At 46.9% G+C, this 18,717-nt stretch overlaps 1 protein-coding gene across 1 annotated transcript; it reads right to left on the reverse strand.

The window, feature by feature from the left end:
• Positions 1–402: 402 nt before the first annotated feature.
• Positions 403–14,945, reverse strand: RCN1 (reticulocalbin 1). The gene is made up of 6 exons (XM_032166351.2): positions 14,437–14,945; positions 8,603–8,796; positions 7,412–7,590; positions 5,319–5,379; positions 2,456–2,655; positions 403–1,569 (listed from the first exon to the last, which is right to left on the reverse strand). Exons 1-6 carry the CDS (start codon positions 14,688–14,690, stop codon positions 1,462–1,464), a joined length of 996 nt encoding a protein of 331 aa, XP_032022242.1. The 5' UTR covers positions 14,691–14,945; the 3' UTR covers positions 403–1,461.
• Positions 14,946–18,717: the final 3,772 nt, after the last annotated feature.

Genomic DNA, 18,717 nt, shown 5'->3' on the forward strand with positions numbered 1-18,717 from the left:
GAATGACCTCGGTGTGTCTGAGGACTAGAAAGTCTGTGGGGCCAGAATATAGGCGGTGTGAAAGGGACAGCGGTAAGGAGATGATGCTGCTGCTCGGAGGGGCCAGATCCCATAGGCCTCCTCCTGCAGGGCCTCATAGGCCCAGGGAAGAAGTCCAGATTTTCCGGGTGCAACCTTTTTCAGGAAGATTTTATAGTTAAAATAACCTAGAAAAGTAAGGGCATTAAGTATATACATTTATTAAATTAGTAAATATGAGTCTATTCTGAACATTCTAGTAACAGGATGAAAAAAAAAAACCTAGAACCTTTATAATGTTATTCATGGGATCCAACCCCACTGTTTTATGCTATATGAATAATAATGTCACAAATAGCATCTGTGAAGTCAAACACCACAGGACACAGTAGAAAATCCTTAGGGGGATCCTTTATTTCATTCACTTCCTCCTTACAAGGTGAAATTTCAATCTGTACAGGTTGTGCCTGCCAGTTCAGCTCAGAGTATCACCTTGTCCTCATTCCATGGTGTAAGCTGTTCCCGGGGGACAGGTCTGAGGGTCGTGGATTCACTGGACTGGATGGGACATGATCCAGAACTTCGCTCTGTTTGGCTTCCCAAGGATCCCACCACCTCATTCTAATCAGTGATCATTGAGGAAATGCATTGTATTCCTATTCACTATTTCAAAGATCAAGCCTACCTCATTGGCATATTAAGAAAGTTTTCTCAAGTATATTTAGTGTTTATCATTTTACTATAGTTCTTCAAATGTCTGACATTCATCTTTTCCCTACCTCTAAATTCCTTTCTTTTTCACATTATCTTTCTTGATTGCTTTTTAATAGAAAAACAAACAAAGACATAGATTTACTGTGATATTAGCAGATCCGTACTGGAAAATGCATGGAGGTTTCATATACACCACTTACAGTAAGTAACAACTCAGAGTATAAAGTCAAAAAGAATCTGAAATATTAGACTTGTTCTGAAATAAGCTTACCTAGGATGATACCACTTTTGCTTAATCAGAATTTCCCCTTTCCAACTATTTAACAGTGGCAAATATAAAAAATCTGGTAGTTAAAATACATAGCAGTCACTTCATATTACTGCCTCCCTCAACCCACTCAACTTTTGAAGAACAGGGCTTTTTCAAGTTTTGTTCCCCTTTAAGTTTTAATAGAAAAAAAAAGTTTTAAGTCATGTTGTACCAATATATCCCCAGAGAGAACTGCAATTTACCAAGGTTTTCATGTGTTTTGAGGGAAATCTTACTGAAAGACTAGTGATGTCCATTTTCCAGTAAACACTGAGCAAAAAACAATTTTTATACCCCAATCCGAGGTATAAACTTGCTTTTTGTGGGATCACAACTGCTGTAAATTAGACAATTGTAGCAACAATCCAAGACAATAACAGAATGCCTATGACAGTCTGCCATATTCTGGTGAGTGTCTATCAAAGCTCATCATGATTTTTTGTGAGATCTTCCCCATAATTGGTAGCTTGGCTTCCAACAAACATGTTCCAGTTCTCCAATATTTCCTCTTTAGTTAGCTTCTCATCCTATAGAAGAGATCAAAGAGCTCTGTCACGGAAGCTCTGGTAACTGTACTAGTTCAGTATGATGTTCATGTCATTTCACTGATGTGCAACATTTAAAATACTATATTTAGTAATCCAGAAGCTACTGGGCACCTCCTTCATCTACCATGACTGCACTGCAAAACGCCAAATCGGAACAGCCTCTTGCTATAAAAACTGTGCTACCATGTGTCAGGGAAGTCCCTGCGTAATTCAGAAGCTAGAATCCATTTGTGTCCACAAGCAGTGTTGGTCTTCCCAAAATAGGCCCTCAAGAATGCCACTTTCCTCTTATGGCCTCACTGCCTAAACTGACTGTTGGCATAACCTGAGAATTTGGGGGCAATCAGCAAAGTGGGGAATAGGCAGGACATTTTTCTAAATGTATTGATTTGTTTATTTGGATGTTTATCAACAGATACCGAAGTACTAGGCATGAAAGCCAGAAACCTGAGCTTGCCTGAGGATGTCTGGGCTTTAATGGGATGGGCTTCCTTGTTCCTGACACCTCACAGATGCTTGATAAGTATTTGGTGACAACGAATGGATAAATAAGCTGAACCTAGGGCAACACGGGGTATACTTCTTAAATCGTGTCCTGCCCACAAAGTTCTGCAATTTTAGGAAATGTGACTTAATGTAAGTCTGTGGCTCATAGCTGACTTTCCAGGAAAGTTGGGGCCTAATAATTTTACTGTGGGTTATCATGGTATTAGCTCAAGTTTACAGGTCTCCACTGTAGGACAAGAAGGAAAAGTCAATAAAGACATGGCCATATGGGTCAATGCTATCACCGAGAAAGCAAACAAAACCAATCTTATGTAAACTGTCTCCCTTCAATCAGTGATTCCAGAAGAATGGGAAATACCTTGTTTTTGTCTGACTCATATACCAGATGCCTGGCCTCAGCCTGTGCATGATCATAATCTTGAGGGAGGATCCAGTGGCGAATCTCATCTTTGTCCAACTTCCCGTCCTTGTTCAGATCCCGGAATTCATTAAACTGCTCCCGTTCTGATAAAACCCAGTCTGGCTCAGGGCCATTCTCCTCATGGGAAAACATATCCGCTAGAAGGGAAGGTTGTTGTTGGTTACAAAGGAAAGTGGGAAGGTAAACCGCCCCCCCCAAAAAAAAAACTTGACCTCCTGAGCTTTAGGAAAGGCGACGACCAATCCAGAGACCTAACTCAAACAGCTGGTAGGCAGTTTCTTGGGGATAATGATGCAATAATTTATTCATGTGGTGGAGTAGAAAGAACTGAGTTTAGAAGCCAAAAGATAAATCCCGGCTTTTGACTTAGTTCAGCGACTGAGCCTGAAGTTTCCTTGTCTGTAAAATGGAGATGATAATTTATAAATCATGGGGCTTTTAGGATCAAATGTGCCATTTTGATGTAAAAGCCCTCTACAACCCAAATTGGCACTACATACGCGAAAACTAATAATAATAATGACTAACATTGAACACTATGGTCCAGATACTGTATAAAGTGTTCTACACACAGTTTTCATTTGATTTTCACACAACAACCTTACGAAGTGAGTGCTGTTATAATTCCCATCTTACAGATGAAAACAATGAGGTAAAGTCTTACCCAATGACCCACAGCTCACATGAGCTGGAGGCTCCACAGGAACATGGCCACTCTGCTTTCAACCCAGAGTCTTAGCCACTGTGGTTAGTACTATTGTTTATCTCATTTCCAAAGGGCTTTCACTTGTCATTATATTTCATCCTTGTAACAATTCTACAAGATGGGTCATTATCCCCATTGTACAAAATGGCAAGGAAAAGAAAAAGGAAACGTTTTTGCATTGTGTGTGTGTCAGTAGCTCTTGGAAAAGAGAGATACCCTGCAGGCAGTTTCTCTGTCGTGGAAGCAGATCTTGGAAATGTCAGGTGGTGAAGGGAGCAGGTGGTAAGTGAAGGAAAAAAAAAGACAAGACCCTTGACTACAAGGTAGACCCCTAACTGACATGTCTACATTGTTTTTGAGAAAGAGCTGTAATATGTATTAGCTAATTCGAGCTTCATCGAATCCTGTAAAAATGGGCTCACTTTTTTTTCCCCATTTTACAGATGAGGAAGCTGAGGTTTGAAGCCATTACATGATTACCCCAGGGTCACACAGCTAATCGGTGGAGAAGCTAGGGCTCCTAATTCCAGTGCTCTTCCTACTACACCCCCCACCACCCACTTTCCACTTGGCGCCGCCTGAAGAGAAGCCTCCCCAAGAAGTGAAATGACGAGTCAATACATTGGGTTTCCTCTGCCTGTGAGTCACTAGGTATTCCATTTTCAAGCGCAACGCCTCCACATCCCTCTCTCTACTCATTGTAAAGAATGGGATGCTTCTTTCAGGCAAAGCCACTCAAAGAGTTCTGCCCCTGACTTTGCACCATTTCAATGCACAGTTCCGGAGGGCTGGGCATAGCGCACACTTTCAATCAAAAGCACTACACTGTTTGTTTTCATCATGCAGTTTTTGCTGTCAGTCTCATTTCATCCCCAGTGCCATGGTAAGAGGTCTGCGCCTCCGAACGTGACCCTCGCACGTGGACCCAGCAAGAGGAAGGCTCTACTGCTTGCTACGATAAGGGAGCTGTCAGCATATGTTATTCTATGAGGGTAGTGCCACCAAGATCACTTTAATTACTGTGGCGAGAGCTACCTTGTCTGTTACCAATGACACGCAAGGAACAGTGTTCGGCTCACGATCAAACATAATTTCTAATGATTAGAGGAAACTCTGCTCTTCATTGCTGAAGGCACTTGTTCTCGTGTCTGGGGTGGCAAAGTAATACAACCACAAAACCAGAGACAGATAGCAACTTGGGCTCTGGGTTTTACATTTAAAGGTAATTAGTGGCTTCGATTAAAAATCTGTACAAAAATTATACATATTTCATTTCTCTTTTCATAGGTCAACACCTAAATCAAATGATTTTCCAGCTTTTACTTTATTGAGACTTGGGAAAAGAGCTGCCATGAGAAGGGACCCTGCAGCTGGAGCCACGTGCCATAGCAGGTGGTGAGGATCAAATGGAATTGTCCTTGTTGCCTGCTCTAGTCCTTTCTAGCGGGGGTTGGGCTGGGGGAGATTTGGGGCTACCAGGAAGGGCTCTAACCAGCAATGGTGGGTTCAGACCCAAATACATTAATTTGACTCTATAGGACTCCCAACCAAAGGATGGGAAACGAGGGGCACAAAATGAGCATATTATTGGGCAATTGTGCACTCTGTAAAGCATTTATCTTTCTAAGAAGAATGCCTTTCTGCAAAGTGCTCAGACACATAAGCAGTTCTGTTAATCACAGCTGCATCTACTCAGAGTTTCTAGGCCCTATCGACCCAGTCAAGTTTTAGAGTCTTTGCCCTGACACTGTCTCCTCTATCTTCACTGTAAATCTATGGGATGTCCAATGCCCTTTTGCAAAGGTAAAACTAGGCAGTGTGACGAAGGGCACCTCTCAGAGTCATGGGGCCAACTGTTGGCCAGCCTTGTGTGGGGCCAGCCTTCATCTCTTCTGCACTGAATGAGGCCTAATAATACTTCCCTGATACTACACCACTAGGGCTGATGGGACAAACAGGCTGGAAGTTCACAGGAGTGACTTACAGACTTGCAGCTGTTGCTAAAAGAGACACCTGGGGAAAGTAGCCAGACGTGTGGGTGGGGGCATGTGGCCCAGTCGGGACAGCTGAGCAAGACTCTAGGTCAGTACTCACCAATATACTCATCCTGATCCACAAACCCATCCCCATTCTTGTCGATGTCCTCCAGGGTTTCCTAGGAAGCAAAGGGTAAAACAGAATGCAAGATGGCCATGTGCTCTAACAAGTCTGAGAGTTCTATTGTCCTCCTTTGTCCAGCTTTTACGGCTGAATGCTTGGTGCCTTCTGGCTCATCTCCTTACTTCCCTGGGAACTAGTTTTTTATCTGTAAAAAACAGGCAATAGTTTCTGTTTCTAATCCCCCATCCCAATTTCAAGAGCAGAACGCTTTCTTCAGAGCAAGATGTACCTGTAACCCCAGAGGTGCTCTGACGATATCGGGAGGCCCTGCCAGGCCAACCAACTCCACCATCCAGCCAAAACACCCACTGGGGAACATGTGAGAAAGCCAGTGTGAGAACCACTGAGTTAGATGACCACAAGAATAGACTCTAGTGCTAACAGGACTATGACTACTGAGTTGGTGTCAGAGAAATGTGAAACAGTGGGCAACTAAAAAATAAAAGTATAACTGACTTTTTAATGTATTGTGCTCTGTATTTAGTATACTTGACCTCTTCTTTAGTTTTTTTTGATTGGGTCAATAATTAAATGAGTTTACTGTTCATTGGCACAGCAACTCGGAGGCACCCTGGGTCAAACCAAAGAGCTAACCTGAGAGCAGAGAGCCACTCCCAAAGGCTCGTAGTCTACTCTGGATCATTCACCACCTGCACTGTCCTCTGCCCCATTAGCTATCACTACATGGATGTTGAGTGGTAAAGAGAAATGCTTCTTGGAGTCACTGCCCAGTCCTTACAGTCACGGCAGTCAGGAGGATGAAGCATGAGCGGACCCTTCCACCACCTGCATAACTAAAACCATCCACAGCTCGTGTAAACAAAAGCTCTAGCCATCTGTTTCCCAGGATTGAAACAGTTGGAACTGGCTTGGTGCATCTGCCCAGGAAAACAGGTGATGGCATTTATTTAATTGTCATGGAAAATGAAGACATTTGGGACCCAACAAGACACTATGGAAAGCAACTACATTCTGAGGCCTTACAAGCATAGTCATTCCTCAAAGCCTAGGGCCTGATCCACCCACCTTCCAAAGACCCACCCACCTTCCAAAGACCCACCCCCTAAGGGTAGCATTTCTTCCAGCCGTAATTTTTACTTTACGTTTCCATACATTTTTAACAATCCAATTCATTCCATTTCTGAGTCTTTTTCCAAGTCCCTTAAAACTGAAAAATGGGGCAGAGACTAGCTAGTTGCTCACTTAAGCCATTTGCTTTTTCTTTTTTTTTTTTTGAGAAGGAGTCTCACTCTGTCGCCCAGGTTGGAGTGCAATGGCACGATCTCAGCTCACTGCAACCTCCGCCTCCTGGGTTCAAGCGATTCTCCTGCCTCAGCCTCCCGAGTAGCTGCGATTACAGGCACACGCCACCATGCCTGGCTAATTTTTTTTGTATCTTTAGTAGAGACAGCATTTCAACATATTGGCCAGGCTGGTTTCAAACTCCTGACCTCATGATCCACCTGCCTCGGCCTCCCAAAGTGCTGGGATTATAGACGTGAGCCACCGTGCCTGGCCCCCATTTACTCTTTCTAGGCACATATCTAAACTGTATTTCCCAGCCTCTTCATATCTAGGAGGGACCAGTGGAACATAAGTGACGGGGATGTGTCATTCCCTGGCCAGAAGAGTAAACAAAGACTGTATCTTCTCATTCCCTCTCTTTTCCTTTGTCAGCCAGCCGGGTGTTGCCAGGATGACTTTGAAGCTACAAGATGGCAGAGCACAAGCAGGAGTGCTTAGAGGAGAACTGGGTACCCAACTGTGCTCAGAGAACAGCCCAGGAGGTCCATCTTGCTGGAACAAGCTTTGCTAGTGTTAAATGGCTACAACTGGGGGCTATTTGTTACAGCAGCCAGGCTGACTTGACTAATTTTCTGGGTAGACAGGTATTCCAACAAACTCTACTTCAGAGTCCTTCTCCAATTCCCTTCAGGCTGAAAAATGTTCTCTCTTTGGAAGAGACAAGATTTGGAGGCGGTTTTCTCCCCAGTCTCTTCCCAGCCCAGACTCTTCGCTTATCTTACCAAAACCACAATTTCCTTCATATGTTCAAACTCTTCAGGATGCAGAAAGGCAGTGAACTCCTCCCGAGTAGCTGTCAGGTCACCACTGAGGTCTGCAGCTTTGAATCTTCTCTCATCACGTGGCAGCATCTTTTTAAAGGTGTGATGATCTGAAGAATCATGAAACTCTGCGGGGTTTCCTGCAGGATGTACGTACGCAGAAATGTTTTTAAACTGTGCGGTCAAGAAAGGCGTTTCCTGCCAGATCACTCATCCTTCATGCTCAAATGGTACACATAGGGAAAAAAGGCCCCGACCTACTGAGTTCTTTAAAACATTTTATGTCAGAATGCCTCTAATATCAGTCCCTTCAAGCCACCCCATAATCTAGGCCTCATGGCATATTAGGGGAATTACTGCAAGTGGTTAAGAGCGCAGGCTTTAGACTGTATTACTGCCCCACTTCTCTTTGCGGAACTCTGCTTTCATCATCTCATTCTTAGATCTAGAACATACAGAGGCTCTTTGGTACCCAAAACATCTTGTCTCAATGCCATGCCTGGCTTTCAAGATCTCCCCAATTCTGGCCGCGTGTGTGCATCTTTGGTTCTCCTTGGGCCTGTTTCTTTGCCATCCTCACCATGCACCCAGCAGGTCTGCACCCCGTGCCTCTGTAATCTCACTTCTCCTTCCTTCTCCTGATCTTGTTTGTCTTGGATCCAAACCCTTCCCATTACTGCATACATTGCTGCATCTTTGCCCCTCCAGTTGACCCATCTTCTCCAACTATAAATCCATTCTCCAAGGCTCCAGTTTCCAAACCACCCACACCAGGAAGCCTTCCCTGACTGCTCCGGCCCACTCAATCCTTGCTATCCAGAATTAGGCAGCATTTTGAAAATGTACCACAGACACACTTCCCTTCTGCTTTCTTCTCCGTGTGTGCATCTGAGATGAAGTTGAGACGGGGTCTCAATCTAAGGGATTTTTTTTATTAGCCCTCACAGCCCTTCCCTCCCACCTATAACTTCACTCAGTGTAAACAACTCAGTACATTCTGAGTTTGCAGAGGAGGGTGTTATACAAGCAGGTTCTGCTTAGGAGGCTGTGACATCTCCCTGAAGGGAGTGGATATGGTAAGAGAGGAGAGAGTCTACAAAAAGCTTGTGACCCGGGCCCCCGCTGTGTCATCGCTCCTGCAGCACCTCTTACCTAGGTAATAACCATAGGTGGCTTGTTTGTATTCTTCCCAGGAAATTTTATCATCCTTGTCCCTATCATAATCCTTCCAGACTTTGGCGACATTATCGAAGATGTATCTTTTCTGCACCCGTTTGATCCAGGTTTTCAGCTCCTCAGTAGTGACAAAGCCATCCCCATCATTGTCGATTCGATCAACAATCTTCCTGCAGTACCAAAAAAAAAAAAGAAACCCACACACATGCACAAGGCTATTATATTATCAAGGCTTGTGTGATGCTGGTCCAGCAAAAGATCAAACACCTGCACAATCTAAAGTGCACATACAACTACAACAGAATCAATGATCCAAGGAGGCTGGAAGGAATCTTCCAGTTTATCCTTCCAAGGTTGATGTGCTTTCCCCCATGCAGTGCTGATGGCAGACGCTGCTAATGGATCATGCCCCTCTGTCCTGATAAATCTAGAGGTGCTCTCAGAATTCTCAGCACTGTGCTCTGGTGATGGCCATTACCAATGGATCAGAGCTGATCTGTAAGATGAAACCTATTAATCTTCCCTGCTGTAGTCCAGCACCCTCATTTTGGAGTAATGGAAACTGAGGCCCAGAGAAATGGAATAACTTCTAAGATTACACAGCCAGTATTTGGTAAAACTGGGGTGAGAACTCATGTCTTCTGGCTTAGGTCCAGTGCAAAAAGTGGAAAATCGTATGTGAATCAAAAGATAGGTGAGTTTTTTTTTAAATCCCACCACCATGGATACAAAGACTTGAAACGTAAAGCAGGAAGACACCAGATGGTGGACACAGCACAAATGTCAGGGCTGAAGGAGCCTTGACATCATGGAATCTATTCACAAAACTTGACCAGCTGATCCGCTCTAGGAACCTTAAACCCTTTGCTCTTAGGGTAAAGACTCCTATACCAGCTCCACAGCTGGCCTAGGTTTCAGAAACTTCCCACTGAACTCCACTGAGGTACCCTAAACGCTAGCCCAGAGCAAACTTCAGGCTGGGAACTCACTTTTGTCATCTCTAGATCAGATGGTCCCAAACCAGGACAGCATCCCGGTAGGGAACTTCAAAAACACCCCCAAGCTATTCCCAGTGTTTAAAAAAGTTTCACCCTCGTAGTCCATTTACCTGGGAGGAGGTCATACAGGCTAACTCTAGATTTCTTTGTTTTGGGCTGGAATTCTATCAGCTTCAGTGGTAAAACTTTCTTGTCAACAGACATTCTGAGTGGCAATTAATCTTTGATTAATAAAAAATGGGAAACAAATTCATCAGTAGTTTCATAGTTTGATAGAGAAAATCTCCTATAACTTTTCTTTAGGTGGGGGAGGGTGTAAATGAGAAGGGGAAGAGTGAATAATCAAAGTCTCCACCTCCTACCTGAACCCAAGAACCCAAGCTCCTCTTTCTCAGGAAGGTGTAAACATCACCAACAGCTTGAAAGTACCCCTTCATTTGCAAGTTTAACAGGTCTCAATCCTAAAAGACAGGCCGGATCTGTGATCCCAGTACTTCAGGAGGCTGAGGTGGGAGGACTGAGGTAGGAGGCAAAGAGTTTGAGAGCAGCCTGGGCAACATAGTAAGATCCTGACTCCACAAAAAATTTAAAAATTAGCCAGAATGGCCAGGCATGGTGGCTCATGCCTGTAGTCCCAGAACTTTGGGAGGCCGAGGCAGGTGGATCACGAGGTCAGGAGATTGAGACCATCCTGGCTAACACGGTGAAACCCTGTCTCTACTAAAAATACAAAAAATTAGCTGGGCATGGTGGCGGGCACCTGTAGTCCCAGCTACTTGGGAGGCTGAGGCAGGAGAATGGCGTGAACCTGGGAGGCGGAGCTTGCAGCGAGCCGAGATCACGCCACCGCACTCCAGCCTGGGCAACAGGGCAAGACTCCACCTCAAAATAAAAAAATTAGCCAGTAATGGTGATGCATGCCTGCAGCTCCAGCTACTCAGGAGGCTGAGGTGGGAGGATTGCCTGAGCCCAGGAGGTTAAGGCTGTAGTGTGAGCTATGGCTGCACCACTGTAAACGAGCCTGGCAACAAATCGAGACCCTGTCTTTAAAAAAAAAAAAAAAAAAAAAAAAAAAGACTAAAACACGAAACTTCAAGTGTCTTCAGGCTTCTTCCCCCAGGAAATCATAGCTAGACACAGCAGAATTCTTTTAACATTGTGCAGTGTTGAGCCCAGTTATGTGCCAAGCACTGCTCCAATCCTGGGGACAGAGTGGAGACATGCCAATGGGTTACCCAATGCCAACTGGGAAACATAATCTCAGGGTAACGACATCAGACTCTACAATCCTCTTTTGTGGAAAGGACAGCATCTAATCTATGCCAAATAAACATCTAGGACATAGCTCAGCCTGACACATATGAGAGACTCAATAAATATTTGTTGTAAGAATAAATAAGATCTTAACCTTCTCTTTAACAATCTCAAGTGAGATCCCGGGAAAGGCAGCTAGGATGGAGATGAAGCCCAGCACTTTCATCAGAACACCTGGATCCCCGTCCTGCCTCTGGTCCCCATTATCTGCGTGATCTTGGGCAAGTGTCTTGACTCTCTGAGTTTCCCCATCTGTAAACTGAACACCTACTTCACAAGGAATGTTGTGAGGAATAAAGGAGAGAATGCATGCTTTTCCTCACTAAAGACAATAATCTAGATCAGTGGCTGATGGTAGCTGCTACGCAGTAGCCATTCAAATGTTTATTGCATGAATAAATGAATGAAGTTAACCCAGACCAACTCCATCATCATTTGTTCTCAACACCAACAGGTAACAGAATGAGCAAAACCTCTTGATGGGACCTATGGCCACTTAGAGGTACCCTGCTAGCCGCCAAACAGGGCTGGCCGACTCTGCTGCAGACGATGACTGACACATGGGAATAAAGGTGTCAAGAGAAGCCAGATATGGGGGTCTGTATGTGAAATCATTCAAACTTTAAATGTGAGCGAGTAATTTACACTGTGTGGCATATTTGTGAATGCATTCAGCCTGCGGGTTCCCACTTGGCAATCTCTGGTCCAGGTGTCTTTAGGGGCCTTAGAGCTGTCACATTTCAGGGCTGGCAGGTGATTGTGACAAAGTTGCCTAGATCCAGCCACACTCATTCCTCCTCAGCCCAATCTTGGAGGGGACCACTGAAACAGAAGCTTTGGACAGAGGGGCAGCTTCTCACACTCAGCACCATCCCAAACAGGACCCATAATTTCCAGCACCTCCTGCCCCGCCTCTACCCCAGATTTAACCTACAAGTGAATGGTGCATCCATCACCCATCTGGTGGCTAAGGCCAGAGACCCAGATGTCCCCTTGATTTCTACCTCCCTCTTCTCCCCCTCGTTGAGTCAAGAGCAAGAGCTGCCAGTTCTACCTCCCACTGGTGTCTAGATTCATCCCCTCCTGGAATCCGGAGAGACCAAACCCCTTTGGCAGTCACCTCCTCTCCCTGCCACTGGTCTAGTCTGTGCCTCGATGATGTTCTTTGTGTACTGCCCTCCTGCCAGCCTGACTTTCCCAGTGAGTCTTGGGGATTATGACATTTTGACAACGTACAGGATAACATCTCATGTCCATCTCACCAAAGTCCTTCCTGCTCTGCCCTTGGTTTCCCCTCCATTTCCACCTCTCACTTCCCTTCCCTGCCCCTTTGCAGACTCACCACCCCTCATGCCCCAGAACACTCTTCAAACCCTTTAGAAATGGGCTGTTTTCTCTTCAGGAAGGCCTTTAAGTCATCCTACAAACTCTGATCAGGTGACAGCCCCAATCCCTCTCTCTAACCTGAAGCCCTGGCGGCTCCTTCTCCTGAATGTGCTCACGGTAGGTTTTACAGGCCATCATTGCAGCAATTGTGCATAATGGCTAGTTTGTCTATGCTTCTCTCCTCCACATTTGCTTACAAGCACTTCGATGCCCAGAGCATAAGGTTTCATCTTTGTACCTGTCAGTTTTGTAAACTGGGGCCTGGTACACAGTAGCCATTCAAATGTTTGTTGCATGAATAAATGAATGAAGTCGAGGTGTTGATACAAGGATCAGATCCAGACCAACTCCACCGTCACTCGTTCTCACTACTAGGCTGAACTGTCATGATGAAGGCATTAACTGGAAGCTGTAGGACCACACCTTATAAAGTTTTCCAAATCCCAAAACCTCTCCCTGCCTCCTCTCCAGTGACAATGTGGCTGCCACTCAGGGCTCCAGGATAAATCAGTCTCCAAGTGCCTCGAAGCAATACAATAGACTGAACTCATCAATGGCCCCCATTGTTAAGTCCTAACCGAGAAGAGAAAGTACTCTGCAAGATAAAAGGTAATTGTTTGGAGGTGACTTTGAAGTTCAAAGGTCTTTTTACCAGAGCAGGCAAATGGTGCACCTTCACAATAGGTATAATTTATCCTCATATTCCAATGAAACACTTTGGCCTTTGGAGGCCCCCAGGAGCACAGGGATGGCTGTGTTCTCTTTCATGTGGCAGAACATGAAGATCCTCCACCCCCAGGAATCAGGTTCAGGGAGATCTGAGACCTGGTGCCCAGTAGGCAGAACTGCTGGTTTCTTCCCCAGTCCTGCCTCCATCTGGGACCAGGCTGCCTGCTGGGTCCTCTGTGCAAGGACCACCAGATATCTCTGCATAACGCCCAAGTGTCTCCTCAGGGGGACCCGGGGAGGGTGTACTAAAATGCGCCAAAGTTTTGTTTCCCGGGTTTGTTTCCTGACTCAACTGCCTTTAACAGCCCAAGTCAAAATCCTCCAGCACCAAGAGAACCCTCCAGCTTTTTGCCCCCAAACAAATCAGTTGCCAAAGAACTGAGTGCTTCTGCAGACATCTGCTGCCAAAAGAAACGTTTCAGGCGACCCGTTTCCATTCCTGCTCCCTCGTGTTTCCAATAGGAAACTGCGTGTCCCTTTTCAACCGGATTTTTGTATCCCTACACTAGATTTTATTTTATTTTTATTTTTATTATTTTTGAGATGGGAGTCTCACTCCAGACCCAGCTGGAGTGCAGTGGCGCAATCTCGGCTCACTGCTACCTCTGCCTCCCGGGTTCAAGCGATTCCCCTGCCTCAGCCTCCCAAGTAGCTGGGATTACAGGCGTGTGCCACGACGCCCGGCTAATTTTTGTATTTTTACTAGAGACGGGGTTTCCCCATTTGGTCAGGCTGGTCTCGAACTCCTGACCTCAGGTGATCCCCCCGCCTCGGCCTCCCAAAGTGCTGGGATTACAGACGTGAGTCACCGCGCCCAGCCTCCTTACGATAGATTTACAGGGCGATTAGGCAAAAGGCAAGTCTACTCCGGCCGAGACCAGGAAGCAAGCCTGTCGCTCGCCTGCCCCTTCATCTTTTATCCATTTATGTTCATCCCTGAAACCTTCTTAGCGAGTGTCTCAAGCCCTTCTCCCCGGGAATGGGGGATCAGAGAGAAACTGCGAGAGAGTGGGGAGGAACTCATGTCACTAACAGGCCACTGTGGACAAACTCTTCTTTTGTGCACTCTCCCCTCCCTTCTGATGCAACCCGGGGGAGGGGGCGGGCCCTCGCCGTCCTGGCTCCCGCGGCAGCTGCCACGTTCTCGCCTCCCCGCGAGAAACCACCCCGGCCGGGGCGCGGCGGCGGCGATCTCCAAGCTGGGATCCCGGGGCCCTCCGGCAACTTAGCCTGAGCCCCAGCGCCGAGTTGGGCAGGCCACCATCCTCGAGGCCGCGCGCGCGATTTCGCTTTCGCTTTGGCGGTGGTATCCCGCGTGCCTCCCTCCCGGGCGGCCCCGGGACACCTGCGCCGCCCCCCGCGGGGCCCTGGCCGCGGCCTCACCCCAGCCTCTCCTTGCTCTCCTCCGGGGTGAGCTGGTCGAAGGTCTTGGAGTCCTCCTTGCCCAGGAAGGCCTCGTGGTCGTACTGGAAGCTCTGGTTGTCCTCAGGGGGCCGCTCGCCCAGCTCCGAGTCGGGCCGCACCACGCGCTCTTTGCGCACCGTGGGCTTGGCCCGCAGAACCCGCGGCGCCAGCACCAGCGCCAGCAGCAGCCCCAGGGCGAACCCCAGGCGGCGACCGCGGCCACTGCGCGCCATCGTCCCGAGGAGAGGGCGGCCGGGAGGGAGACGCTGAGCGAGCGACAACAGCAGCAGCTCGGAAATGGGGGCTCGGAGCGCGGCGGCAGCGACGGGGTTGGGGCCGGCGCGGAGGAGGGGACTCGCCAGTCCCTCCGCCAGTGCCCGCCCCGAGCCGGAGCAGAGGGGCGCGCCGGGGCTTCGGGCTGGGAAGCTGCGGGCGGCCCCGCTCACTCGCCCATTGGTGGCTGAGCTGCCGGGGGAGGCCAGGGCCGCGGAGCCACGTCGCCAGCCGGGGTGGTGGGCGCGGGACTCGTGTTTCACCTCGGCCCCTCCCCGCGATCTCGTTGCTAGGGGCGGGCCCGGGCGAACTGGGCTGGGGACTGGAGGGCTCGGAGGAGGACTGGGAAGTTCTTTGTCAAGCAACAGATGTTCAGGATAAAATTCCCTCTGACTTCCTACAGTTCCGGAAAACTGTAAGGAAGGAGGCGCTGCCCCTCCTCAGCTTCCAACTGAGACCCCGAATCTCAGCCCTAGACCCTGCTCTAAGATGTGCTCTCAAACCCAATTCAACCCCATTTAGCAAAATTTGGAGTCTGGTTACAAACGCGAGCCTGGAAGGAAACCAAGACGGGCGAAGTGCCCTAGAAACGAGGGTCGTACTGTCAGTCGTCAAGGAGGGTCAAGCGGGGAACTTCTATATGACCGAGAGTCCCTCTAAAGGGAGCGGTACTGTGCGTTCCAGCTGCCAGGGAAACGCAGGCCCCACGCTGGTAGATAGTCCTGTTTCCCAAATGAAATCAATCAGGATTTTAGATTTTTATGTTCTATTTCTAAATGTTGGTAACTCATTTTACAAAAGCACTCTTTGGATCCAATCTTACCTGTATTCAGTTGGTAATGCTACCAATACAGATATCTGTCCCATCAAACTTTCTGCAATGATGGAAATGCGCTCTATCTGTTCTGGCCTGTAGGTAGTGGCTGTTGAGCACTTGATGTGTAGCTTAGTGTAAGTGAGGCACTGAAATTTTAATTTAAATCTAAACTTAAAGAGCCACACGGGACTAATGGCTACCATATTGGACAGTGAGGTCTCGAGCAGTCTCAGCCTTTTGAAACTCATTGAAACTCATTTTCCTGTTCCAGAAAAATGCACATACAGCTACTGACACGGGTGCTTGATTAAAGAGTCGGAGGATTCATGGATCTTTTGAAGCCCCACCTATGAGCCTCAGGTTAAGAATCCCTAGAAAGCCGGGCGCGGTGGCTCATGCCTGTAATCCCAGCACTTTGGGAGGCGGAGCCAGGTAGATCACCTGAGGTCAGGAGTTCGAGACCAGCCCGGCCAACATGGTGAAACACCGTCTCTACTAAAAATACAAAAATTAGCCTGGCGAGGTGGCGGGCGCCTGTAATCTCAGCTACTCGGAGGCTGGCGTAGAAGAATCGTTTGAACCTGGGAGGCGAAGGTTGCAGTGAGCCGAGATCATGCCATTGCACTCCAGCCTGGGAAACAAGAAGGAAACTCCATCTAAAAAAAAAAAAAAATAAGAATCCCTAGAAAACTGAAACCATAGTTGAAGAGGGAAACCCACCATGACAGCTAGATATCTGTACTCCTAGAAATTTCCTCCATCTTGCCTTGCCTGCCACCTCCATCCCTGATGTTTTCAAAAAGGTCTGGGATGTGCTTCTTGCCCTTGCAATAAAGATGTCGTCGCAACATAGATGCAAGTCCCTTTCTTGTGACGCCCTCTTTCAATCAATTAATAAGTCATTACTGTCTTCCTACTACGGCCTAAGCACTGGACTGGGTGCTGAGGGTACAATGGAGAACAAGATAGTCATGGTGTCTGCAGAGCTATAGTGTATATGAACAGATGTTCATTCGTTCGTTCCATAAACTGAGCACCTGCTAAGTGTCAGGCTGTGCTGGATTCTGGCTAACTGAGATCCATGGATCACAAGTCAGCATGACAAGTGCTCACAGAGAAAGGCATTTAGTGGTCTGGGGGTACTGAATCGATCCAGACATGGGAATCAATCAGGGAAGGCCTCCCGGAGGAAGATACATTTAAATTGAGACTGAAGGTGAGTAAGATAAGCTAGATGGGAGGATGTAGTTATATGAGAGAAGGATAAGATCCTGTATGAGCTAGCAGAGGACAGCTCCACGTTTGAGGCAATGTCTTTGTGACCCCACTGGCTGGCAGTGAGAGCTGGGAAGCCAGTCCTTGGATCCCCGCTTCCCTTCTTAATCCCCTTCTTTTCCTTGGATCCCCCCCCTCCCTTCCCACCAGCTGACTTTGCATGGGACAAGAAGTACTGTGCCTGAGACTAGACATGCTTCCCACAGCCAGCCTAGAGATCTGAATTTCTAGCAATAGAGGAGCATTACCTTGGGGGTGTAAGAGCTCCCTGCTGAAATGCAAGTGTCCTAAGGTAGGCGGCTTAGTACCTTCTGTGCTCATCAGGCAAGCAGGATATGAATTGTTGAGTGAGTGAGGGAGGAGAAGGAGGAGTAGGAGGAGGAACAGGGAGAAAAAGATTGGGGCTAGAAAAAGAAGGGGACTAGGAAGGGAACGAGAAAGCGAGTGGAGACTGGTGACAGTTTTTGCATATTCACAACTTTGGCCACAGGCTGGCCTGGGTCCCTGGGATTGGTCCAGACTCTCTGAAAAGGCATATCTTTTGCCCTTGTTATACTTGGTTTCCTGCCAGACACTGGTAGTTTCCAAGGTAGATTGTTTCAGAGGTAGTCTTGGCTCCTGTGGGAATTACCAGAGAATTCTAGCACTGCTGTAAATCTGGAAGAATTTACATAATTTCCCCTGGGCTTGCCTACACTCTTTTCCTTTATATTTATTTTCATCCCTCCACCCTACCATGAGAGTTCAAGTCCTCCCAACCAAAGGATCAGGAAGGATGATGGGACAGAATAGTCAAGGTATTGCACTGTATAATTGCTTTCTTTCATTTTCAAACTTATTTTGCATCTCCCCACATGTGCATGTTTGGGAAGAGTGACTAAGTGCGTTGTCATGCCTTAGGTCTTAGGTTAACCTCCATTCTTGATGAAGCAGAGGAACCAGAACAAGATAAGTAACATTTAGCAGAGGGTTGAATCAGTGAAAAGGAAAAGCGAGTTTCAAATGGGTAAACTGATCAGCTTAGGGTATGCTGGTCTCCTGCATCTGGCCAAAAGTAACACCATCAACTACAACAAAAATCCAAGCAGAAGTTACTGAAACAAGAAGAAAACTTTAGCATCTCATGCAACAAGAAGTCATGAGTTATATCGGTTTCAGATTGGTTAATTTCAGTGGTTTCAAGACATCATCAAGGAATCAGGTTTTTTTTGTTTTTGTTTTTGTTTCTCCCTCAGAAACAGTAGGGGAAAGGAATGTTCCCTCCCTTTCTTTGAAAAATAAACTTTCCCAGCAGACTTTCCCTCATATCTCATTGGCCAGAATTGTGTCATGTGCCTATACTGGATCCAGTGACAGGCAAGGGGAATAAAAATTCCATGACTGATTTCAACCAATCAAGACTCACTGGTAGGGGCTGGAAAGTACTGTATACAACATCCGCTGAAGCACATGATTAGGGTTCTGTGGGCGAGGAAGAACAAGCCAGATAGCTGTGTCTGTCACATGTATAAAAGCACTTTCAGCATCTCTACCTCCCTCCTGCTTCTCCACCATTCAAAATTACATGAACTTTTCATGTCCCAACTCAAATGTCACCTTCTCCATGAAGTTTTCCCTTATACCTTAAATCAGAATTAATTATTTCTTCATCAATATGCCCAGAGCCTTTGTATCTCACATACTTTTCATAGTCAGCTTTGTATTAATTTTTCTTCCCTCCTAATTCTGAATTCCTTGAGAGAAATGATCACAGCTGATTCATGTCCATGTTCATAAATCCAGGGCCTAGCATATTTACTGCCTTCTGGCAGAAGTTGATCGCCATAAGACAGATTTGCTGTGAGGCTAGGACCACATTCTTTTGGCTCACCACTGTATACTCAACCTGGTATAGT

The sequence above is a fragment of the Hylobates moloch genome, unplaced genomic scaffold (assembly GCF_009828535.3).
Source record: "Hylobates moloch isolate HMO894 unplaced genomic scaffold, HMol_V3 SCAFFOLD_11, whole genome shotgun sequence".
Taxonomy (NCBI): Eukaryota; Metazoa; Chordata; class Mammalia; order Primates; family Hylobatidae; genus Hylobates; species Hylobates moloch.

Bases quoted from the DNA above. Each gene is read 5' to 3' on its own strand.
- RCN1 (XM_032166351.2), bottom strand. From the start codon at position 14,690: ATGGCGCGCAGTGGCCGCGGTCGCCGCCTGGGGTTCGCCCTGGGGCTG. The intron at 7,591-8,602 runs GTAAGAGGTGCT...TACATCCTGCAG, and splicing joins CACCTATGGTTATTACCTAG to GAAACCCCGCAGAGTTTCAT. The intron at 1,570-2,455 runs GTATTTCCCATT...TCTCTTCTATAG, and splicing joins ATGAGTCAGACAAAAACAAG to GATGAGAAGCTAACTAAAGA.